Raw genomic sequence first — 26,535 nt, 5'->3', positions numbered from 1 at the left:
ATGGTATCCCACTGACCATGGCACCCTGGCTGTTTGCCTGTCCCTAATACCAGCTTTGAATGGAGACCATTTCATGGAGTTCAGGTCAGTAGTTGATTTTTAAGATTTAGAAACTGTGAAGGAAAATCTGTTACTTGGCAGCTAATAATCCTGAGGGAAAAGACTGGTAATGGGGAGCAAGCTGACATTTATCTCTCCCTGTGTGACATGGCTGATGACTAGAATTAAGCATTTGCAAATCTGTTTCAGCACTGTGTACAGCTTCAGTTGTCAGCTTTGGAAGCCGGAAGTGGACCGGTGGTAAGGAAGTACTTACAATACACTTCTGGGTCCACTGCTGTGTGCACTGGGGGCCCCCTCTGCGTCTCTCTGGCTTGGCAGTTGGCCATGAAAGGACCCCAAGAGTCCCTCCAGACCTAGGAGGCACCAGTCACTGAGCTGGGGGGAGCAGGGGGGCTCCCTGCACACTCCCCAGCGGACCTGGAAGTGGACCAGAAGTCCTTTTGGTTCACTTCTTCCAGGTCTACTGCTGATCGTGCTGGGAACCCTCCCCCGCATTCCCTCCCACTCCTGGGGGACGCTCCATTCTCCCCACCATTGCAGCATTCACGAGCTGCCTGGTACCTGGAGGTATGTAGAAAAAACATTTAAAGTTGTGTCTATCCAAATTGCTGAACCTTTCTGAATCTCTCCAAATTGATTTAGACGCTTTCTATTCAATTCGGAGAGATTAAAGGGTCTCCTGATTCGGTTTGATTTAGGAGATTTGGCCACCGGGTCAGGCCGAATCTCCGCCTAATTGAATCAGCCACTGAAGCTTCACACAGCCCTAATATCTATGTTACTACATGCAACAAGTCACTGGTTTTTGCTTCATTAATTTCTCAGCAAGCTGTGAGGTGCTATGTCAGGTACATGAAGGAACATTTCTCCCCATCACAATAAGACTTTATAAATGTTTTAAAAATGTATTTGTAGAAATTAATGGAAACTTGACATTTCATTGTTTGATGTTGAATTTTGATTTATGCACCTTCCTGCTTTATCTGCACATCAAAGAGCAACTCACAAAGACACTGTCATGGACCCAGAGGAATACATGTCCACCTTCAGCTTCCTCTGTGTAAAAATGAAGTTTATTTTTTACCTATGGGGACTTTTAGCGATCTTTAATTTTCCCTGAGCCTGAGGAAGGGCGTGTGTGCCTGAAAACTTGCAGAAAAACATAATTTTTTTGTGATTTTTCTTAGTTGATCTAATAAGAGGTATCCTCTCTGAACCAAGAGTTCCAGAGTTTTGCATTTCTCCTTGAAGTCCCTTATTGTAGTTCTCTTGTGTCAGGCTTCATAATGTAATCTCCTAAATTTTTATCAGGCAGGTACTTGATTTGCAACGTCTGCTATATCACAGTGTTCTTGTGACAGGGCAGCTGAAGCACCCTGCCGTGAGAACATGAAGAATAAAACAAAGGAAACAAACTTACCGAGGGATGCCGAGGAAACTGCAGTGAACCAGGTCGGGAAAGATGCTGCGCCCTGACTAATTAAGGGAACTAGCAGTGGCCGCAGCAGATCAAAGGCTGGGCAAACCCAGCTGCCAGGTTTTGAGCTTGGGATAGGGAGATTGGCACAGCCAAAGAATAGAGAAAAATCCGCGCTGAAAAGTTCAAGAGAAAACAGCTGGGTTAGGAAGGCAGTGAATTGGATGCTGCCATGGTGAACCCAGCTGGACAGAAAGGAAATTTAAAGGGATGCTGAGCGAGTGTTGGAGGTCGGATGGAAAAACAGGGAGACGAGGCAAGAAGAAAGAAGCTGGTGGAGACCAAAGAGAGAGAAAACTGACCCCAGAGCGTAGAGGAAACCTCTGGTCCCCTGACTTACATGGTGAGAACCAGTGAAGAGGCAGAAGAGGCTGCTCGGTTGGCGGGAGCCAGCACAGAAACGGAGGAGACTGCGCCGTTGGTGAGTCCAGTCCTAGGGGGTGAAGATAACCACTTTGGGAACCTGGAGGAGAACAAAGACATGGATGAGATTACAAGTCCGTCCTGACCCTGAAGATAAGGGCAGAATTAGAAGCGTGGTTAGTGCAGGGAATGGGGATGGTGGAGCCCTGAGAAGAAGAGCCAGAAGAGCCAACTTCTTGAGCCTATAACCAACCCTTTTGTCTCCCAAGAGTGTTTTGTCACCTCTCTCTCAAACATCAAAGGCGTGGCAGATGATTTTCCAACATAACGCAACAATCCCAGCAGAGAGATGACTTGGCTTCTGGCAGCATGCCAGTGACCTCCTACAGTTTTACTGAGATGAATTTGCTTTCAGGTTGGAGGAGTACTTATAACTGTTCTGTAGAAAACTCCATTGCAGTACTTTGTGCACCCCCTGTAACAAACAAGCAACCCCATTATTAGTCATTAACAAGAATGATTAATTCTGTTGTAAAAATGAATTGTCAGCTTGAGTCAATGTAATACTGAATGGTAGGGCATAGATAGTTTTTTGAAGTGCTCCAAGTGCCTTTAATGTGCTCCAAAAACAGAGTACAAATGTATGTCTGAAGGGATTCAGAAAGGATCGTTCCACCTCCAAAAGGTCCCTGGAAAAAAACAAACAGGAACAACTTGGAAGCACTTCATTGTGAAGTAGAGACATTCTCCTGAAACACTTCAAGTCCCACCCCAGTTTGAAGCATTTCAATAGTAATAAAATGGATTGGAAAAATGCAGGAAACCTGTGGTCTAGAGTGCAAAGCTTTTAGTTTAGCCTTTGCATGGAGTACTCATGGGGCTGTTAGTCAAGGAAGAAAGCAATCATATTAGTAAAGTCATCATTTTGTTTGACAAGGTATTATGTTGGCTTGTGATGTCTTTTTGCTATGAATGAACTGATATCTGGTGACAAGCACTTTCAAGGGCATACAGGAAAGGTCATGCATGAAACTTCTCTAGTGATTTTTAGTAGCTTTTGGCAATGTAGTGTGTATGATGATGAAGAATGGTTTTGCTGTCAAGTTCACTTTCCTGGATACTCTTGGATTGTCTCTGTCCCTATCCTATCCTGTCTCATCATTCTCTTTTAACTCGAGACCATCACCCTCTGAAGGTTTGTTGGACAGAGCTTGCATAATCTTTGGTGTATATTTAGTGCAGTTAGTGCTTTGTAAACCTAATTTAAAGCCCAGTGAATATTTAATATATTTAAAATATTTGAGAATATTTTTTCTATGTATTGTTCCCCCTTTTCTCTAGTGATTTGATGTATGCAATTTGGGCAGAGTTTAAAACTGGCCAAGCCTACAAGACAACCCACTACCCACTCTTATTTATAAGGAATCCTCTGAACGTGGGTGGGATCCAGAGGGGATGTAGTGGCACAGTCACATTCTCCTTTGGCTGTGTGCCACATGCCCCTTCAGCTCTCAGAGCTCACCAGCATGTCAGAGCATGATCTGGGAGCTTTCAGAGTTCACTGCTGTTAGAGGTTGGTATGGCATCTGCCAAGAGTCCCTGCTTTCAGGCAAATCCTGAGCCTGCTGCTATTTGCTCTTTCCCATCTTCCTCCCCACTTGAATTCAGCAGCAGGGGAAAGAAGGAAAGGGGATAAGCAGGATTGGCACTTGCCCCTGCATACATGCAGCTCTGGAGGCTCTGTGTCACCACTACTTATCCTCTAGGAAGGCTGGGAAGAAGGAATGGCAGCAGGGTTTGGAACTCGAGGCTGACCCTGTACGTAGCAGCTGGTGAGCACATGAGGAGCTCCCAACAAGAGCTATGCTGACATGCCAGTGAGCTCTAAAAGCTTACCGGCATGTAGAATCACACCAAGTGTTTTTGGCCCCACCCCCTTCAGCTGTTTGGCATGTGCAGTGAAGGGGGTGTGGCTGCAACCCTATTATTATAATCCTAGATCTGCCCATGCATAACCAGGGCTTCTGGCTGAGTAGCTGTTTTCAGATAAAGGGCTGTGTGTATAACAACCCCTCCCCACTTTGCATTGAACAGGAGCCTCTTAAGCAAATTTTGTAGCTAGGCCTGTAAGAAACTGTCAGCCTCTCTGGTGGTGGAATGTACTCCAATCAACGAGTTACATGTGCCTCTAAGTAGCAGGACAAGCTAGCAGCTTTCTGGGTGTGCACAAGCTCCAATTTTTAGATCAAACTTTTGAAATTGGCACTATTGTGGATTTATCCTTCTGCCGCCCCTCCCCCCCCAATAGAGAAGGCAGTTTTTTTTACCTGACAGCTTAATGCCTTTGGAGAGCAATAAGACTCTTAACTGATACCACTTGAGGTAGGAGCCTCTATGTTCTTCCCCTAGAAGAGGGAAGTGTCCTATCTATGGACCTTCCATAACTCAGTTATGGTGGGGTCCCAGCAGACTCTCCCACTGCTGCATAGAGCGGGAAGCACAGCTTTGTGTTGGGTGTAAAGCTAGAGTTGCCAGAGGAAACGATGGTGTTAGAAAGGGCATAGGAGAGCCTCTGCCACAACCCATTGGGCCTCTGCATTATTTTTTCTACTCCATGATATCCTTGGGGGTCATCCTCACACCCTAACCATAGCCTGCTAAACATATTGCAGGACAATTAAGAAACATTATGAAAGAGTTAAAAATGCAGATCAAAAGAGAGAAAAAGAATTTGAAAACAAACCAACAGGGTTGTCCCAGTAGATCTAGATTAAGGAATAAACTTTTTAATGATTGGGAAAATGAGTTCTACAAAGGAAAATACAAAATAAAAAGTAAAATACAGATTACTGTTGGTCAGTTAGGAATCACTTTGGAGTCAGTCAGCCCCCTGCTACAGTTTACACATATTATGCAGTTATCTAGTTCATTGTGCAATAAATTTAGACTGGCCGCATATGCAAAGTAATTACCAGCATGTTGCCGGCACAAGGTGCCCGAGGGAGGCAACAGTTGGGTTCGTTGACCGGTGTGCATCGCGCCAGTAAACACACTGGGGGGAGAAGTAGACCGAGTTTATTTGAGCTCAAGTAAAAGGCACAGGGAGACTGTATGGTCTCAAATCCTGTGCCCCTAGCCCTGCAACAGTGTATTTTTATACCTTGGCCACTTCCAACAGTAATTTTCCACTAGTTGGCATTCCACAGATAACAGTTTTAGGGAGTTTCAGCCTGCCTGCTACTCATCCTGTTTTTCCAGTATTACAGGAGGTTACAAAAAGTTCAGGAAAGGGTTACAAAGGTTCAGGAAAAGGGTGGGGGGGCCCTGGCTCGCCCAGAGCAGAGGGGCTTCTTCGACAGTCGTGGTCTTCCATCCCTCTGAGTTACCTAGGGTTATGCCTAGTGACACCAACAAGCACAAATAGCTGCTTAATCACACAGTAAATTTAGAGCAGTCACAAGTGCAAAGTAATTATCACATGATAAAAATGACTATTCAGCTATAAAAACAGCCAACCAGTTATGCAGTTAGTGCTTGAAAATGTGTAACAACTCTATAGCTGGTTTCTTTCCCGCTTTAATTTGAACATGTAGAAAGGCCCTTAGTATACTTCAGGTATCTGTTCTGGTATTGACCTGTAATACTGGCAGGTATGGTGCTGGTGGTTGATATGCCAGACATCATTGCAGACTGTAGCCTGTTATGTTTCCAAGAACACCCCAGAGTGATTGATGGAAATCAGTTGCTTAAATCAAAATGAGCTAACGGTCTCTGCATCTAACAAATGTAATAGTATATAACATAATGATCTAGAAGCTAGACAGTGAAATGCTCTTCTCCCTCTCATAAGACTATAGGCATTTCATGAAATGTAAAGGTATCCCTAACTCCCTATCCTCGATAGCTACTGATGCCCCTTTCCTCCAATAATTTGTCAAATCTCTTTTTGAATCTGGCTAAAAAATGAGACTGACTGTTTCAATGCAGTTATGGTGATGCAACCTCATTGCTCCTTCCCTGCCTTATAAAACCTTATGCTGAAGACGTACTAGGAGGCAAGGTGCATTAGCCAGCCACATCCTGAGCAGTTGTTGGATATCAGTCTAATTCACCTTCAACAAGCTGAAGGTGGAGATGCATACTGACAAGCAGTGACTGCAAGCTGGGCACTCTCTCTTTTACTTTCTCTTGTTGTTTCATCTTGCAAAATATATATGAATCAGTAGGGGATTATTTTCTAATGAAGGAGTAGATCTATGAAACCCAAGACATTTTTGAACAGCTAAGTAAAAGGTTTGCTGAGAATCAGTGTAAATTATCTTTTGAAGAGCTTCATATTGCTTTAGTTAGACTGTTTCTTGTACTACAGCTAGCTTGAGTATCTCCAGCTATGTTATTACAAGATAGACCTACTCTTTAGAGCAGTGGTGCAGAGCAGTGATGCTCAGACTCTAGCCTGGGAGCTGGATGTGACCCGTGGAGCCATGTCATTCAGCCCATGAGGCTCCCCACAGGTCTGGAAATTTGGCAGTGGGGGGTGGTAGAAGCATTCATTTCTGCCTGAGTTGCAGCAGTAAATACTGCACCACTTCTCCGTTGCCAAATTTTGGACCTGTGGGCACCTATGCAACCTACATAATTTTCTGTTGTGATCTGCCCTAATTGAACATACTCTCTACTTCCTGTCCTGTCTCTAGTGTGCTTCAGCTTTGGCTCTGCATATGTTCATCATTCTCCCTCCTTCTCTCTTGCCTTCTCCTGTCTCTTGAAAGCAAAGCTCAGTTCTTTCTCTACTGGCTTGTAGGCTTTCCTTTGCCCATGTTTATATTCTACCCCAGTCCCTTAGCTCCACCATGAGTTCAAGAAATACCTTTCAGAGGCTTGGCCTTCATATAAACCCAGCTGCTTCTCTGAGACCTGGCTCCCTGGCTGTTTTGCCATTTCAGTCACAGACACAGAAAAATTAGGTAAGTCAGTAACCATAGCAACTCATGGAATAATCAGTCACTATGGAAACTCTTCATATAGACCAGTGGTCTCCAAAATGGGGGTGTGCAAGATGACCCATTGGGGTGTGGGAAGAAAATATTAGAACTTCTATTTAGATGTATATTTATATAAATATACATGTATTGGGGGTGCGCACTCAAAATTTTTTTTTACTGATGGGGAGCGTGAATATAAATATCCATATATTGGGGTGCGTGCTCAAAAATTTTTTACTGATAAGGATGTGCGATCAAAAAAGTTTGGAGACCGCTGATATAGACCATGAAATAAAGGGCTAGAACAAGTAACCCTTTTCACCATTTTCGAATGTTGTTTTAATATGTCCACAATCAGGAAGAGAAAAACCAGATAGTAAGCAAGTGACCTGTAGTTGTTGGCATTGTGAGCTTAGTTTGGGGAGTGCAGGGAACTCCCCAATTGATAACAGGTCAGGTCCAGTATCATTCATGCCTATTGCAAGTAGCTATGTTCTTGGATGATGTTGCCTTGAAGTGCATACCTGAAAAGCAAAGAAAAATTTCCAGAGAACCAGCAGCAAGTCCAAAGCTGTTGCTAGGATGTGTCTGTCTCTATCAGAACTGTTACTGGAGTGTCAGGGAATTATTAACTGGAAGAAATAAGCAGACTTCTTAAAAAGGTATAAATATACTAGCTAATTACCTATCAAGAATGACGGATTTCAAGGAGTGTATATATGGCCCCCCATTGGCCCCCACTCACCCTTCGGGGCCGGCCATGTAAAGACTCCCTCTGCTGCCATCTTCTCCTCCAGCGCAGGAGCTCCCTCCCCCAGCCTGCCTTCTCTTTGCAGCAGGGCTTCTACCTGCTGCCCCTCCCCTCCCTGCTCCCTTCCCTCCCTCCCTGCCACCTCCCCTTCCCTGCCAGCTGTTGTTGGGGCTGGGTGGCGGGTGCTGCCACTGTGACACCCTCCCCTCCCTGCTTTCTTCCCTCCTTCCTTCCTTCCCTGCCTCCTGGCCCTAATAACAACCGCCACCATGATCCCTCTCCCACTTTGCCTTCCCCTGCCCTGTGCCTGCCTGGACCTGCGCAGCTTCCCTCCTTGCCTCCCTGCCGCCTCCCCCTCCCTGCCAGCTGTTGTTGGGGGCCCCCTTTCTGCTCCCTTCTCTCCCTCCCTCCCTGATGCTGTGAACCCCTGCCTCCCCAGCCTGCTCCCCTCTGTCCCTGCCTGCTGCCTCTCCCTCCCTGCTGGCTGTTCTGGGGGGCATTGGGGATGGGCAGCAGGAGGGCACCGCCACCGTGACCCCCCTACCCCTCTTCTCCCTCAGGCAGGGTGGTGTGGGGAAGCCCCACTGCTTGAGTGGCAGTGGCGTGTTTGCCACTACTACAGACTTTGCTGGCAGCAGCTCAAACTTGGGCCTGCACAGCCCAGGCCCATGCAGCCAATTGCTGCCTGTCCTCTTGGTGGCGCATGCATAGTTGGTCAAAAGCATTATGGACAGACAGACATACAGACAGATACAGACTAAGCCGTTCATTATATTAGAATTACACCAACACTTAGTAAACATTTGATTGATAAATACATATCACAAGAAGATCTAATTTAGTTTTGTAGGATATATTTTGCATAATCCCAGGTTGATTGGTATTGATTATAGTTCTCTCTCTTTATTCCTTATTAGTTAAGCCCCAGATTAATTGTTCCATTATTCTTTGTAGGTTTTACATCAGATTGACAAGCCTATAACTATCTATTTTTTCTTTTTACATGCAACAGAACATTAGTGTTCTTACAGTCTCATGAAAGTTTCCCACTGTTCCTATAGTTATTGAAAATCATCAACATAATTTGAAAAACATTCTCATGAGGAGGGTAGTAAATTCGTTGGGGATGGTCCTGCTTTTATTAGGTGGTTGGACTAGATGACTTCCTGCTAATGCTAATCTTTTATGATTCTATGACTTACTGATCTTAAAAATCTTATTTTAGTATCTCCTATTTAATATTTTCCTTAGCTACTGTAGGAATGGAATATGCTTTGGTATTGTTCCATATTATGATTACATCGTATGCTTTTTTCCTGTAGGCAAAACCGAGTACAGACTCCAATATGAAGTTCTTCAAATTTGCAGTGCTTCAGCACAGCATAGACTTACAGCCCCCTGGTCTTGGACCTGCCATGAGGGCAGGGTGAATTTCTAAGTGTGAGAGGCTGGGAAATTGCCAAATCCATGGAGTGAAGGTCTGATTTTTGGGTAGGAGATCAGTGGTACTTCTGGGGATAACTCTGGGCTTGGGGGGATTTCCTAGTGGTCTGATGGGAAGCTCTGGCTCTGTGCGCGGTGATCTAAGGCCCTTTTGAGGGTAGCTGTTAGATTGGGGTGTGGTTTTCTGGGCCTACTGCCAGTGGCCTTGAATGCTTGTGTCCTTCTAGAACAGGGTTGGGCAAAATACAGCCTGCAGGCCATATCTGGCTTGCCAATTGATCCTATCTAGCCCTACGGCCACCTCCAGGAGCCTGAGGAGGTAGGGTTGCACTCCATGCTGCTCTATTCTGCTCTGCCACAGCAGGGGCCAGGTCAGGCCACAAAGCGGGCCCCTCACCCCACATCCATCCAGATCCCCCTCAGATGGCAAGGAGGTCCATTACCTCTGCCTGTCTTTTATAGTTGACTACCTCATGGGTGCAGCAGAGGATGGTGGGACTGACATTCCTGGTTCAGGCTTGTTGACATGCTTCAAAGGGTCCTCAGACCTCATCTGGAGAGGTTGATTCCTTAGGTTGGGTGGCTGTAGGTGGGCAAGTTCATATTCCAGTTGTGTCCTGTAAACCTGGAGCAACGGAGTTCAGTGTGAATGGAGACAGCTCCTCAGAGTAATGAGGTAGCATGAAAAACGAAGCACTGTACAGTGCTGGAGGACTGACCAACTTCCTATTGCTTTGTGTTGGAGAGTGTGAATGCAATCATCTTCCCTAACAATATACAATGGATACAAAGAAACTACGAAAAACTTTCTACAACATTCATCCTACATAAAAAGAAGAAATGGAACAAATTACTCCAAGAACAAGTTCCCCAGCCACAAAACAACCATCAAAGGAACAACACCAACAGCGTACAACATTCCAACCTCAGACTTGATAAAACTGAAAGCAGCAACCAACCCACAAATATTATCAATCTCTCCATACACACGCTTACCAAAACTGAAAAATCTGTCCTTTTTAAAAGCCAAAATTTCTGTCCAGAAAAATACCCTAATAAAATACTTCAATGTGGAGAACTAGAAGAATTCTTCTGACGCCTCCGCCTCAAGGAATATTTCCACGACCAAACTGAACCCACTTCCAACAACAGCTCATCCTCTGACAACATTTGGGAAAAGATCAATGCCAAAAAAACCCAAAAAACATCAGATTGGACACCTCACAGTGGATGAAACCCTAACCTCGACTGCTACATTGACTCCTTCCGGGAAAGAATGAACAATGAAATAATCAGCAACACATGCCACTATAACAACTTGTCTTTACCAGAGAAAAGGGCCATAGAATCTCTAAGATCTAACCACCAAATAGTAATAAAACCAGCAGATAAAGGAGGAGCCACAGTCATCCTAAACTGTGAAGACTACATAAAGGAAGCCAACAGACAGCTACCTGACACCACCTAGTACAAAGAACTACAAGAAGATCCTACTCCCCTTTTCACCAAGAAACTCAATGATACCATCAAATCATTTCCAGCAAGACTACAAGAAAAACTGCAGACCCTAACCCCCCCAGTACCTAACCCAGAGACTTTTTATATGTTCTCTAAAATCCACAAACGATGGAACTCTGGCAGACCTATCATATCCAACCATGGGACCCTAACTGAGGAAATATCGGGTTTTGCTGAATCGCTCCTAAAAACACTCGTCGCCTACGGAGCAAGTTTTGTACAAGACACTACAGACTTTTTACGGAAACTTAAAAACATAGACCACCTTCCCAACAACACCCTCCTAGCCACCATGGACGTTACCAGCCTATATACCAACATCCCACACCAGGACGGCTTCCAGGCTGCCTTACATATCTACAGGAACAAGATTACAACTCAGAATACAGACCCAAAGATATTACTGACATTATACACTTCATCCGCACACATAACAATTTCACTTTCAATAATCAACACTTCCTCCAGATGATGGGAACAGCTATGGGCACCAAAATGGCCCTGCAGTATGCCAACCTTTTTATGACCCACCTGGAAGAAGACTTCCTCAAGAACTGCAACATCAATCCCTTGTTATACTTAAGATATATCAATGACATATTCATCATTTGGACTGAAAACCTACAATCCCTGATTGAGTTCCATCAGAAATTCAACAACCACCATCCCTCCATCCAACTTTCTCTGGAATACTCCAGCACCAACATCTCCTTTTTAGACATGATGATCAGTATCCAGAATGATAAAATACAGACCACATTATACAAGAAACCCACAGACCAACATACATATCTGCATAGAACCAGTAATCACCCTAAACACACCAAAAAAGCTGTGATATACAGCCAAACCCTCAGATACCACCGAATTTGCACTGAAGAGAACACCTGGGATTGCCACCTCACCAGTCTTAAAAAGGTTTTCACCCAACAAGGACACTCCTCCAGAGAAATAGATCACACGTTTGAAAGAGCCACCCGGATACCATGTGAAGAACTGCAGTACAGAAGAAAAGCCCCCACAAATCGCACACCTCTGGTTATGACATATCACCCCTCCCTCGAACCCATACGGAAAATTCTCAAACAATTGCAACCCATACTAGAAAGAGACCCTACTCTAAAAAAGATCTTCCCAGAGCCACCCATCCTAGCCTTCAAACAAGCGCCAAACCTCGCTAACTTTATCATCAGAAGCAAACTTCCTCAAGCCCAGAACACAGCAAAAGGATCCAGACCATGCCATGACAAGAAATGCAAAACCTGCCAACACATCTCCACCACCCCCACAATTACTACACCCCACAACAGAGCCATCAGCATTCCTGGATCTTACAGCTGCACCTCCAGAAATGTAATATATCTCATCCAATGCACCGAATGCTCTGATGGAAAATACGTAGGAGAGACCAAACAATAACTGCGCACCAGGATGAATGCACATTGGGAATCTATCGAAGACAGGAATACCCAATTACCTGTGGGGGCACATTTCTCACAAGAAAACCAGTCTCTCTCCAACCTCTCAGTCCTGATCCTCAAAGGAAACTTACAAAACACTTTCCAGAGACAAGCCCATGAACTCCACTTCATCAACTTCCTGGATACTAAAAATCATGGACTAAATATAGACATTGGATTTATGTCACATTATAACCTGCCTGACCGCTGACTCCCTAGGTATCTTTCCACTTTTCATCCCCCTTCCCTCTCCCCCCCAGCCTGTCTCTCATTGACTCCTCAGTCTATATTTTCACTGACTACCTGTCTTGTATGCATACTGGCCCAGCCTCTGGCTTCTTTACTTTTTCATTCCATCCAGGAAGAGCACGTATCAACTACTGAAACTTCCTTAGCCTGACGAAGGGTTTTTGAACCCGAAAGCTTGCTTAATAATTGTTTTCCAATTATTTAAGTTGGTCTAATAAAAGATATCAGATTTATGCAAAGAACCTTGTCTGCCAATGTAAAGTGAAGCATTTTAAAGTTCATATTTTTTTCCAGGCTCATTTTTGAGGTTGAATGGAGGAAGCACTTCATTAGCTGCATATGCTTGTACCCTCACGTTTTGGAATAATTTAAAGGCACCTGCAGGACTTCACATGTTACATCTGTCCACACCCAGAGAGATTTACTAAACACTTCTGTGTTCCTGCGTTATTGTTGACAATTCTACCATCTCCATGTTGTATTCCACCAATGTCTTTATAAGGATGCCCTTTTTTTCCTAATGCCTTAAAAACTCCTCCTTTCTGTCTGCCGGTTATAGGTTTATCCTTGTCTTTTTTTTGCCTTCCTTACCAGTTTTCTTCAATTCTTAGCTTCTCATTTACATTTATTACTTTCAGCTTCTCCTTCCTTGTTTTATAGAACTCTCATATTTTAGAGCAATCTTCACTTCCACCTCAAGCTAATTTGGTTTTTAACTGATAATAACTGTTACTTTTTATAAGTTTTCTGCAGCAAGTCAAATTATGCTTATCTTTCTTTTGCATGTGAAAAGATGGTGTATGCATTAGCTTACATTTTACAAATCATCTGCATTTGTATATCAAATCCTGCTTATGAACTTCATGCCTTAGTCTGGATGATGAAGCCTCACACTTTTGTATCATGTTTAACCCTTAAAGTGGGAATGTCAGAGCTCAGCCTTCAAGCGTGTTTTGAAATCAAACTGTCTTTATAGTCACTAAGGGCTGAAATAACAGCCGCCCACCTGTCCAGACTGTGTAATCAAGATTTAGCTTGGGATCATTGCCAAAATTCCAGTCAGATGTAAACACTTGCAAATGAAGAACATGCGATACAGCCAGCAGAAAGCTGTGAGGGAAGATGAAATGCACCATACTGTGTTTCTGAGCAGTCTCTCATCCTGTTCCTAGCAGGTTCTACTCTATTCTATCCCTTTGCGCCTCCCCTTTTCCACCTCACCACTGGCTAAAGTGGTTTTGTGCTCAGAAAGAGCAGCACAGAATCTCCTGATTACACCTACAGGTTTCCCTTACTTTATGTGGTTCTGTATGTACAAATTCACTCTTATGCAATGACCCTTTTTATACCAAAAATTTGTTATAAGCAAGGAAAATTCACTCTTACGCGATCAGTGTGATGGAAGCCCACTGTCAGCTGCTTTGTGCTGTGCATTGTGGGAGTGCTGTGCACCAAAATATCGTCTCCTATATGGATCTGTACTCCTTGCTTGTTGTCTGACTTGTGTTTCTGTAGTTGCCATCCCCAATATGATAGTGCCCTGTGCTTCCGTATACTGTCTGCTGTTGGTGAGTACCAAAATTGTCTTGTAAAAGTAGCAGAAATGAGTCTGGGGGTGAGCACAGTTGAGGTTTTGGAACGTATCCCTATTTGTTCCATTGTAAGTGGGTTCCCTTTATGCAATATGAATCATATTTAACGATTTCTTTGCCTCCATTTTCCTAAGCAGGGACCGGAGCAGTCACCCCCCCGCTGGGCCCCCTCAGACCCAGGGGAGGCGCACCTAGGCCAAGGGTTAGTGAGGAACTAGTTAGGGAACTTCTGCAGGAACTGGATGTATTCAAGTCAGCTGGTCCGGATGATCTCCACCCTAGAGTACTGAGGGAATTGCCTAAGGTCATTGCAGGACCCCTGGCACGGCTTTACGAGCACTCGTGGTGCTCTGGTGTGGTGCCAGAGGACTGGAAGAGGGCCAATGTGGTTCCCATCTTCAAAAAGGGGAAGAAGGAGGACCTGGGAAACTATAGGCCAGTTAGTCTTATCTCGATCCTGGGCAAGCTTTTTGAGAAAATTATTCTGGCACATATCCACAAGGGGCCAGCAGGAGAGATCAAGCTTGGGGGCAACCAACACGGGTTCATTAGCGGCAGGTCCTGTCAGACCAACGTGGTGGCCTTCTATGATCAGATCACCAAATCCTTAGATGCAGGGGTAGCAGCGGACATAGTCTTCCTGGACTTTTGGAAGGCCTTCGACACAGTCTCTCACCTTGTTCTCATTAAGAAACTGGTGGACTGTGGTGTCGACACCCACACAATCAATTGGGTCGCCAACTGGCTGGAGGGCCGCACCCAGAGAGCAGTGGTGGATGGGTCATTTTCGACGTGGAGAGATGTGGGCAGTGGAGTTCCGCAGGGCTCAGTCCTCGGGCCCACACTGTTCAACATCTTCATCAGTCACTTGGACGAGGGGGTAAAAATCACCCTGTTCAAATTTGCTGATGACACTAAGATGTGGGGGAATGTGGGCATGCTAGAAGGGAGGAACAGGCGGCATTCGGACCTAGACAGGTTACAAGGGTGGGCAGATGAGAATAGGATGGGATTCAACACTGACAAGTGCAAGGTGATGCACCTGGGGAGGAAGAACCAGCACCATACCTACAGGTTGGGGAACTCCCTTCTTGTCAGTCAGAGGCGGAAAAGGATCTTGGAGTCATCATTGACTCCAAGATGAACATGGGCTGGCAGTGTGGGGATGCAGTCAGGAAGGCCAACCGCACCTTGTCATGCATCCACAGATGCATCTTGAGCAGGTCCAAGGAGGTGATCCTCCCCCTCTATGCGACACTGGTCAGGCCGCAGCTGGAGTACTGTGTCCAGTTCTGGGCGCCGTGCTTCAAGAGGGATGTGGACAACATGGAGAAGGTCCAGAGGAGGGCCACTCACATGATCAAGGGGCAGCAGGGCAGGCCTTATGAGGACAGGCTACGGGACCTGAACTTGTTCAGCCTCCAGAAGAGAAGGCTGAGGGAGGATCTAGTGGCCTGTTACAAACTAGTCAGGGGGGATCAGCAGGCACTGGGGAAGTCCCTGTTCCCCTGAGCACTGACAGGAGTTACCAGGAATAGTGGTCACAAGCTGGCAGAGGGCAGGTTTAGGTTAGATATCAGGAGGCGCTACTTCATGGTCAGGGCGCCTAGGAGCTGGAACCAACTTCCAAGCGAAGTGGTGCTGGCTCCTACCCTGGGGGTCTTCAAGAGGAGGTTAGATGTACACCTTGCTGGGGTCATTTGACCCCAGTACTCTTTCCTGCCATGGCAGGGGGTCAGACTAGATGATCTACTCAGGTCCCTTCTGACCCTAGAAACTATGAAACTATGAAATTCGAGTTATGCACCATTTTCCAGGAATGCATGTACAGCATAAAGCAAGGGAAGCCTGTATGTTGATCTAGTCCAGTACTAAGGATTTGGCAACTGTTCTTACATAACTGCTCATCAAATATTTATGCTGCCAAGATGAATGTCATTAAGAGCCTTGGATCTGCTGGAATGACCAAATCCAATTACAAGTCTTCAGTGCTTTGTATGTTGAGTACAGAAGTCACTGGAGCCATCTTGGTTGACAGAGTTCTGTGTTGAGGCACTTGCATAGTTACTTTTGGGGAGAACCATCAGCTGAAGTGATTCTGTGGTGGACAAATGTGGTGCCAAGGCCACTAGACCAGTTTCTGTTTTTCTGTTTTTGACATAAGCAGCATCACAGGTTCAAGATTCTTCTTATGTCAAGGATGAAGCACATTTACCTCAGAACCACTGTATGCCAATCTATCCGGAACAGCCAAGTGCAAAGTTTCTGGCCCTGGGACTCTGCTGCACATAACTAGTTCAGAAATGTCTGGATCCTGGTGAATCAGTAGAATAAGGTCATTCCTGTAGTATGGCGTTACATCTAGTTGTATACTGAGGGTGTTTCTTCTATGTACTAGCTCTTATAAACTAGATCACAACTCGGATTCTACCTTATACTAGCATTTGTCCAGGGGCAGATCTAGAGAGGGGGCAGTGGTGCAGCTACATCCCTCTTTCAGACTATATAACAGAAGCAGCATCCCAGGGACCTTTTAAAATCCCTAAAGCAGGTAAGAATTCTCCTCATTCCTTCCTCTGTTCTCAGGCGTATCCCCTCCCCACCTCTGCCTTCTGCTGCTACTGCTGCTGCTGTTCCCTTTGTCCTGAGGTCAAGGGGAGTTTCTGGCCTGCTCCAGCCAGGCTGCACATGGGCTAGGCTTAGCTAGGGAAAGTGCCAGGAGTAGTAGTAGTGGTGGGTGGGCAGGTTCCTCCTCCCTGTCTGGTACCTGTGGGTGTTCCCCGCCAGCCTGGAAGCAGGTGTGGACAGGTGGAACCTGTGCGCTCGCTGCCACTGCCCCTGCACAGCCGCGATGGAGTGGCTCTGGAGCTCCCCTTGCCCTGGACATAGTGGCAGCAGCAGGTGGAAGAGGGGAGGGGTCATACCTCTGAGCAGTGAGGGGAAGCGGAGAACTTCTTACTTGCTATGGTGACTGTCGCTTGTAGGTGTTGTAGGGCTTCGGCCCCTTTTTGGTAGGTACCTTGCCCCCGAGTGATGTCAGGGTGAGATTGGGCTCTGGTGCCACCTAGATGGTTCAGGTGTTGCTCCTATTTGTCTGCCACATCTTTGATGTTCTTTACTGGGGAGGCGGTTCCCCGCAGTTGGCCCTCCAAAGCAAAGAGGTCTCGACCCTGGTCTTTCTTTGTGGGGCTCCAAACCTCCCCTTTACCCCACCCTTACCACATCCACGGCCTTGGGCAACTGCTGCACACTGCAGATCTTCCCCTGGATGATCTTGTCTCATCCACACCGCCCGCCTTGGAACGGGTCGGGTCTTCCCAGGCAACACAATCTTCCCAATGGCTGGTCCCTCAACTTTGGGCTGGTTTGGGCAACTAAACCTGCCCCAGCTTGGAGCTGACTATAACTAAAAATGAACCCAACAGAAAGTGTCCGGCCTCTGCCGGCCGGCCCCTAGGATCCCATCTCCCAGTGGTCGCTCGGGAGAAGAAAAAGGGGAACTTGTCCATTCCTTCCCCCCTACTAGTTGTGGGGACGGGCAGCCTCCCCATGCCCCACCCTGGTCAGACTTCCTAGTGTGATCGCCCTCAGGTCCCATCTAACCTGTAGCTGATCTCCTGTTCTTTGTGAGCTGGTGGGGCTTGTAATTCTCATGCAGGGCTGCGCCTTTTTCCTTGCCAAGCTGCCCAAGATGGCTAGCAGCTCCTTGCTGCCATCCTCAGCCACTGTACCTGGGGCATTGGTGTCATTCCCAGGTGTTCCTTGGTCCCCGAGGCTTGTGCTCCTTGTCCTGTCTGCTGGAGTCCTCCGGCAGATGCTCAGCTCTGCTCCCCTGCACTCTGGGATTGTGCTTCCTGGCTCCACAGCCGGCATCTCCCAGCTGGCGTCCCACTCTTCCTTGCCAGCCAGCCAGCAGTGTTCCTAGCTGCATTTTGAGCAACCCACACCTCTCCAAAGCCCCGCACCTGCCGATCGTCGATATGCAGGCTCAGGCAGCTCTGGAATTGCAGAACCTGCATCGGCATTTCTTCCCAGCAGCCACTTCTTTGGACCCCCGTGGTAAGTATTGGGGTCCATGGGGCGGGGGTCTGGGACACACCCTAGAGGGGCTTTTACTTCCCCTGTCACAATGACTTAAAAACTATCTGGCTATTGCTTCTGTGGCATGGTCTGCCCGCCCTGGTGGGAGATGGGAAAGGCTGGGAGTGGATCGTGTAGCCACCTCTGCAGTGCTAGTTACTGCTTCCACTCCCTCCTTTGGAAAATTCTCAATCTGCTTTTGCCTGTGTCCTGCCCTGGGAACCCTTGTGGCCCCTGGTGACTCTAAGCTCCAAGCCCATCTGGAGCTGCCTTGCTTGTCATTTGGGAATGATCCCTTACACCAGCATCAATCCCTCCATCTTTGGAGGTAGCAAAGAATCCATTCCAGGTCTGTGTATTTTTCAACTCACGGTCATTATAAGCTTTTAGTTAATTCTGTATGTCAGTAGGGAAAAGCATTGGCCTTGGAACCCAGGGATTCACATGTAAGACTAAAGCACCTGTCACCTGAGTTTACTGGTGTGTAAAGTTTTTACTTAGCTATCCAGTAGCTGAGAATTACCAGTGTTATTTTTTAGCATTGCAAAAGATACACTATGGTAGGTTGCCACATAGGGAGTTAATGCCACTCTCTCTGCAGTTCAGAAACTGCTCTCGCTGACATAGTTGGTCAGAAGCATTCATGCTGCATATTTTGTCTACCTGTCAATCACACTGAGATATAAAAGCAGCACAATTGATGGGGCAGTCTGGAAAGATGCTGAGGTTCTCTCCAACGTTTTTGCTTGCTAATTAAAGTAAGGTTAAAGCTGCAATAGTTTTTACTACACTTGTGTCACTATAGACAGGTGCAGGTATAACAGTTGCATCATATCGGGTTTTATCAGTATCATTCATATTCATACAGTTTATATCTTTGTCTACACCCACAGAACCATAGCCAAAAATGTATATGGATGCCTAACCACTTAGGCATTTGTAGAGAACTGGACTCAGTGTTCCAGGTATTCCCTTGTAGTCCAGTGCTACCCATAAACCAATATGGGGTTTGGTCAAGCCATTGTATCACAGTTTTCCTGTTCTAAAAATACAGTATCTACCACTGAATTGCTCCAGTGGCTCAGCTGCCAGAAGAAATTATTGTTTGTGAGACTCCAGACAAATTTTATATTCAACAACACAGTACTCCATTAGGATTTCCATCTCGCATTATCAATTCTGGTACTGGTAAGCCCCAGTAGAGTTGCAACTAATGTCAAATTGGATGCAACTAGATCATACACAATGAACTATATAAAGGACAGTTCTGTATTTATATAAAGGCTTGATGAAACTTCATTATTGGCTTCTGTGTTTCTAAGTTGAAAGGAGGTGCAAAATGGAGAAAAGAGACACACTGTCCTCAGAGAGTGAGAGGATCTGTTTACTGTGGGCCTTCAGGGTATTATTAGTACTAATGAAATATAAATGAGCAAAGGAAATTTGAGACTTATTATCAGTGTAATGGTAAGCTGTCAGATGCAGTCCTGGAGGACCAATAGAAGGAGAGAGTCCTGCAGTGATATGAAAGGGACATGTGGAATATGGGAATTAATGCGTCTTTCTCATCTCCAGTTACTGTGTTGCTGCCTTTTTTCAGATTTATTTGATCTTCAAGTCTCCCTAATCCAGTTATTTTTCTCTCCTTTTCAGGATTAAACCAGCTGCCTTTTGATCCTGCCAATAACAACGAACCTCTTCAGTTTACTAACACGACTGGCCCACTGCTTTCTGAAAGTGTGGTTGAGAATGGAAGTGAGTCAAACAAGAAGAGGAAGAGGACAGCCATCCCACCAGGTAAGGCAGATAGAAAAACAGTGTGTTTATCTGTGGAAGAGGAACTAAAGGAATCATCTGGTACTTCTCCTTAAAATGGCAAAGCGACATTCCTTTTAGTCCCTGCTGTGCCAGACATTCCAAGAGCTGGGAGATCAGTTTCCACCACTTGTCACTGGATAGCTAGGAATAACAGTCCCTGCCTGGTACATGCTCACAGCCAGATTAGTTTGCTCAAGTGCTAATTTTTGTTTATGATTTGACTGGTATGTAAAGTCTGTAGCCCTTGGCCATCTGTGTATTACCTTTGTTTGCAGAGGGTTATTATGGAGTCAGTGCATTCATAACAGTGGTCCTCTCCTGTAATGCAGTGATGCTTAACTTTCTAGCCCTGTGGGTTAATGTGTAGGGTCAATCTGTGTGTACAGTCCAGTGCACAAGCCCAGCCCTGTGCACCAGATTCAGCTGCAGCCTGACCCCATCCACAGCCCAGCCCTGTGCACGAAATATGGCTGCAGCCTGACCCCATCCACAGGATCTGGGTACAGCCTGACCCCATGTGCTGGCCTGGCCCCATGTGATGAATCAAGCTGTGGCCGAACCCTGCATGCTGGCCCAGTGCCACAACTCTGTGATCTGGCATGTGGGGCTTTATTTGGCCCATGGGGCTTCCTCTGGGTCCAGAAATTTCACCGTATTGTAGCTGCAGGAATTAATGTTGCCACTTCTCCCCCACTGTCAAATTTCCAGATGTACTGTGGAGCCCCAGGGGCTCCATGACATGGCCCCACAGGCCAGAGGTTGAGCACCACTGCTTTAATCAAAATATGTCTTTAATAGCTTTGTCACAAAAAGACTTTGACTAAGTGGTTGCTCTTGTATTTTGGAAAACATGATAACATTGAGTAGTTAAATGTATCATAATGATCTAAAGCCAGAATAATGCTCTATTAAATTATGATGATTGATATAGTGTCAATTTTATGGAAGCATGTATTTGAGAAATTTTCTGAAGAGTGATTGGAAAAGGAAGTGTATTATGAGCCTGTTGTGATTAAAACATTATAGTCCCATTAAAGTGACTGACAAATCCTAACATCTATCATTGTAGATGACTAAATCTTAGTCTGAAATAATATAAATTGATATATTACTGCGTAATTTTTCTGTATAAAATGTTTATATGTAGAGGAGAGCAAGGTACAGAGAGATAAGTGGGACAATGATGAAAACATGTAAGCCTATTCGGGATCAAGGAAAGAATGAGTACAGCATTGCAGTAGATGTTCCACTGTCAAAATTTTGAGCTTCATAAGCAGGAGGTGTAAAGGAGGAAACGGCTTTTTTTCAGAATTATTTCAGAGACAGGAACTGGAAATATAATAGCGAATAGAGAAGAAATACAATGCTACCTTTTTGAATTAGTGGAATCATTTAAAAAAGACTTCAAAAGAAAGTTGAATCTGAGACGATAGTAAAAAGATGTTTTTAGATTGTTTTGAAATTCTGAAAGATAGCGTGGAATACTACAAAGTGTGCTGAAAGTTTGAGATGTAATAATCTCTTGAGTGAAGACTGAGCTATCTCCCTCTAATTCTGCAACCCCATCCTATTAAATCTTTTATCCTTCTTCACTTCTGTTTATCCTTTCCTTCTCCTTTATTTTTATCACCTCTCATATGATACCTTTTGCACTTAACCAGAGGAAATTTGCCTGCAATGCACTTTCCATTCTGTAGTTTGCTCCCTTGTGTAAATTGCACATTCCTGTTGTATAAACTTCCCACCCATCTCTCTCTCCTGAATTCTCGCCCCTCCCTTCACCAGACTCTTTTAACAGGCATTTCCTCTTAACCGTCTCCTGCAACAGCATGGGGACAATGTCCACAGCTTAGCTCCCTGCTGCCAAAGCCTGATGTTGGTGGGCTCCATCTGGGGATGAACAACCCCCAACATACTTACAGGCTTGGTGGCACCAAACTGACTAGCACCACAACTGAAAGGGACCTAGGGGTAATAATAGTCCATAGTATGAATATGAGCCATCAGTGCGATTCGGAACTTCACAGATTTAATAGATTTCATAGACATTAGGGCTGGAAGGGACCTTGGAAGATCCTTGAGTCCAACCCCCCACCCAAAGGGCAGGAAGTCAGCTGGGGTCATAGGATTCCAGCAAGATAATCATCCAATTTGCTCTTGAAGGTGTTCAATGTAGGTGCTTGAACCACCTCCGATGGCAGGCTATTCCAGACCTTGGGGGCTCAGACAGTAAAGAAATTCTTTCTTATGTCCAGCCTGAAATGGTCTTGCAGTAGTTTGACTGTTCAACCTTGTCATCCCTTGGGGCGCTCTGGTGAACAGATGTTCCCCCAGATACTGGTGGTCACCCCTGATAAACTTATAGGTGGCCATCAGATCATCCCTGAGCCTGCGCTTTTCCAGCCTAAAGAGCCCCATGGCTTTCAGCCTGTCATCATAAGGTCTGTTTTCCTGACCTCTGATCATGCGTGTGGCTCTTCTCTGGACTCTCTCAAGCTTCTCCCCATCGTTTTTGAATTGTGGAGCCCAAAACTAGATGCAGTACTCCAGCTGCGGCCTCACCAAGGCCGAGTACATGGGGAGAATGACGTCCCGGGATTTGCTTGAGAAGCATCTATGGATGCAAGCCAGCGTTTTGGTCACTTTACTAGCTGCAGCATCACATTGCAGGCTCATGTTCATCTTGTGGTCAATGATGACCCCCAAGTCACTTTCTTCCATAGTGCTAGCCAGTGTAGCACTGCCGAGCCTATAAGGATGCTGCAGGTTTTTCTCCCCAAGGTGGAGAACTTTGCATTTTTCAGTGTTAAACACCATCAGGTTCTTGTCTGCCCATTTGCCGAGCCTGTCCAGGTCAGCCTGGATCACCCGCCTATCTTCTGGTGTGGATGCTTTGCCCCAAAGTTTGGTGTCATCGGCAAATTTGGCCAGTCTGCTTCTGACTCCAATGTCCACATCATTAATGAAGATGTTGAACAATATGGGTGCATGGACAGAGCCTTGGGGACCCCACTGGTCATAGGACACCATGATGAGTGACTTCCATCTATTACTACTTGCTGAAGGTGTGTTCTATGCCTTGGTTGTTGATGAAAACATTGAACAAAACTGGGTCCAGGACCAACCCTGAGGCTCTCCACTTGATACCCATTGCCAACTAAACACTGAGCCATTGATTACTACCCTCTGAGCCTGAAGCTCCAGCCAGTTTTCTATTCACCTTACAGTCCATTCCACCAGCCTGTACTTCCTTAGTTTGTCTGCGAGAATGTTACAGGAGACCATATCAGAAGCCTTGCTAAAAATCAAGGTATATTACCTGTACTGCTCTCCCCACATCCACAGAACCAGTCACCTTGTCATAGAAGGTAATCTCCTTAGTAAATCCATACTGACTGTCCCTAATCACCACCTTCTCCTCCAAGTGCTTAGAAATGGATTTCTTGAGGATTTGCTCCATGATTTTTTCTGGGGATTGAGGGGAGGCTGACCAGTTTGTAGTTCTGTGGATCCTCGTTTTTCCTCTTTCTTAAATATGGGCGTTATGTTTGTCATTTTCCTATTATCTGGGACCTCTCCTGATTGCTCTGAGTTTTCAAAGGTGATGGCCGATGGCTCTGCCATCTCATCCCTCAGCACTCTCAAGTACATCTCGTCTGGAGGCAGGAAGCCAGGGGGTACGACGTGTCCCCACCGTTGTATGGTAATAGGCTATGCTACTGCTCAAGAACTGGCCTTGAAGTTGCCTGCAAACTGCTTCCCCTGTTTGCAGTCTCTGTTGGCTGGCTCCCTGGTCCCAGGCTCCGTGGTTGCCTGGGAAGTCTCCTTTTATACCCTTCTGGGCCTGAGCTGACTCAGTCCCTTTGTTAGGGCTTGTGTCAGGGCCAGGCAGCAATCCCACAACAATCAGCAATCACTCAGCAGTCAGCAACCACTCTCAGCTTCTCAGAGCACATGCCCAAATACACACAGCCCACCAAACAAACGCTCAATAAAACCAAAGGTACAATCAGCAAGATCACTTACCTTTCCTGAGCAGGATCTGGTCCCTGGCTTCTCTCCTCTTTCGTCCTCTTGTCTGCAGCAACTGCCTGCAAACTGCTTCCCCTATTTGCGGTACCTGTTTGCAGGCTCCCTGGTCACAGGCATTTGCTAGGGTTCAGTACTTGGATCAGTGCTCTTTAATATACTCATGAATGATCTGGATTCGGGTGTCAGAAGCCGACTGGCTAAGTTTGCAGATGACACCAAATTATGTGGAAGTGCAATGACGCTAGAGGATAGGCCAGTGATTCAGGCTGACCTGGACAGTCTCATAAGGTGGGTGGATCAAAACCTGATGACATTTAACAGAGTGAAATGCAAGGTGCTCTACGTGAGGTGACAGAACCCACATCGTACTTATAGGCTTGGCAGTGTTACATTCACTAGCAGCACCATGACCGAAAGAAACTTGGGAGTCATGATTGACCACAAGATGAACATGAGCTACCAATGCGATGCCGCGGCCAGTAAAGCAAATAACATTCTGGCTTGCATCTACTGACGCATCTCAAGCAAGACCCAAGAAATCATCTTCCTGCTTTACTATATCTTGGAGAGGCTGCACATGGAGTACTGCATCCAATTCTGGGCTCCACATTTTAGAAAGGATGTGGAGAAGCTTGAGAGAGTCCAGAGGAGAGCCACACGCATGATTAGAAGTCAAGAGAGCAGGCCTTATGAGGAGAGACTGAGAGGCATGGGACGTTTCAGCCTGGAGAAGAGAGGACTCAGTGGGGACTTGGTGGCAGCCTACAAGTATATAAGGGGTGTGCATCAGGTACTGGGAGAATGTCTGTTCATCAGGGTACCCCAATGGGATGACAAGTTCTAGCAGTCACAACAACTGGAAGACCATTTTAGACTGGACAAAAGGAAAAACGTCTTTACTGTCCAAGTCTTCAGAGTCTGGAAGAGACTCCCCCCAGAAGTGGTGCAAGCACCTACTCTGGATACTTTTAAGAGATGCCTGGATGCTTATTTTGCTGGGGTGATCTGACTCCAGCTGACTTCCTGCCCCCTTGGGCAGGGGGCTGGACCCGATGATATCACGAGGTCCCTTCCAGCCCTAATGTCTATGAAATCTGCCCATGAAGATGTTACCCTGTTGTGGTCACCTCTGTCAGATGACTTAGTGAGATTCTGACTCTAACGTTGAATACTCTGCATGTGACCTTTTGTCCATACAGGTGTCCTACCCAAAGGCCTGGCATTGTTCCCAAGTCAACCTTGGCCAGTAAAATTAGTATTTTTTCCAAGCTGCCCAATTCAAAATCTGTGGTTGCCTTATGTAGTGGTACGCCGATAAAGATTTTCTGGCCATTGTTAATGAGTCATATTGGGTGATACCAATCTGATTGCTGGTATGTAAGTCCAGCAGGTAAGTGGCATGGGGGGGTGAGGGAGGGCTGCAGGATGGAGCAGCTCATTCAGGGGGCATGGCTCCTGTCACTGCGTGCACCCCTGGGGGAGGGATGGGGGACTTGTGCCCCCCAGATCTGTGTGTGAGCCAAGGGTGGGCTGGGGCCAGGACTGGTGCCAGGCTGTTTCTGGCAGGGGGGTTGGGCCAGGGCTGCGCTTGGAGTGGGTGGTAGTGGTGCTGGGAGGAGAGGTTCGGGGTGGGGGGGGGCGGCTACAGCAAATTTTGGGCCAGCTGCAGCCCTCCTATAGCTTGCCCTCTCAGTGCTGCCGCTGCTCGCCATAAGTGCAGCCTCAGCCCAGTCTCCCCACTGGGAAGAGCCTGGTGCTGACCCCGACCTCAGCCTACAGTGGCAGCCTGCCGTTGTCCCACATGTGCCTCCTCCGGGGGTGCGTGCAGTGATGGAAGCCACCCCTCACATGAGCTGCTCACAGCTGTCCTTTGCCTTGCCCTGCCCCAACTGGGCAGCGTCTGCCCAGCCCCAAGTCCGGCCCCTCCCTCACTGCAGGGGCCTCAATATGCCCCCCCCCAACAGACTTACCAGCTGGATGCTGCTCTCCAAGCTGCTGGGCTGTCCGCGTGCATGCTGTGGTTGCGCCCATACGTACAGCATTTATTGGAAACTTTACTGGCCACATCAGACCAAAAAAGCTGATTGCCGACAGTGTGAATTTTCCTTTTATCGGTGCCAATACAAAATGTATTGATGTTGCACCTCTAGTCTTATGTAACTTGGATGTAAAGAGAACTCTGGTTTATTAGCTACACAGGACAAACTCTGTAGAAGCTCCCTATACCTGTTTGTGGACATAGGGGTCCAAAGGGTCAAAGACTGACCAACTGGATTTCCAGTTGTGTCAAACTCCATGGACTGATAAAGGTGACCTCGTTGTAACAGGGGGCTTTCTTGGGGCCGATTAGTCATTGGCTCACCTGCCTGTTCTGGGCCAATGACCCGCCTCCTCACCAGCCACGCCTTGTTGATACATAACTATGGTGTTAATTAGGCGGGAGGCTGCCCATTCTTGCCCCTATGCCAGGGGGCGCTATCTGCAGCTTCATTCCTTCCCTATGCCACAGCCCAAGCCTTGCAGATGGCATCCAGGTGACATAATTATTCCCAGCCTGAGACCAGAGCAAACTGAGTCTAAAATTGGGCTCCGTGCACACTCATACCACCTCCCCTCTCACAGGAGGCCTCTTCCACTCTGCCTCTCTCTCACCGGGGCCTCTGGCACGCTGCCCATTACCAGGCCACACTTCACCATCCTGTTC

General features: G+C 46.4%; 1 protein-coding gene across 15 annotated transcripts in view; it reads left to right on the top strand.

Moving 5' to 3' along the window:
* ENOX2 (ecto-NOX disulfide-thiol exchanger 2) overlaps positions 1 to 26,535 on the top strand; it is a 188,882-nt gene that overhangs the window by 71,322 nt on the left and 91,025 nt on the right. For 7 of the 15 annotated variants that reach the window (XR_016443987.1, XM_090061312.1, XM_090061310.1 and 4 more), the window contains 2 exons: positions 17,657 to 17,960; positions 19,635 to 19,778. Coding sequence is in view for 11 of the 15 variants with exons in the window: in XM_090061312.1 (XP_089917438.1) it covers positions 17,657 to 17,960; positions 19,635 to 19,778 (448 nt within the window). In the remaining 4 variants the exon portion in view is untranslated. Of the gene's footprint in view, positions 1 to 8,961; positions 9,131 to 17,656; positions 17,961 to 19,634; positions 19,779 to 26,535 lie in introns of all 15 variants that reach the window. The other 8 variants (XM_090061313.1, XM_090061322.1, XM_090061317.1 and 5 more) reach the window with 2 other exon arrangements.

The sequence above is a fragment of the Crocodylus siamensis genome, chromosome 8, assembly GCF_052110815.1.
Source record: "Crocodylus siamensis isolate JL-2025a chromosome 8, ASM5211081v1, whole genome shotgun sequence".
NCBI classification, from domain to species: domain Eukaryota; kingdom Metazoa; phylum Chordata; order Crocodylia; family Crocodylidae; genus Crocodylus; species Crocodylus siamensis.
This window is presented reverse-complemented; position numbering and strand designations above follow the sequence as displayed.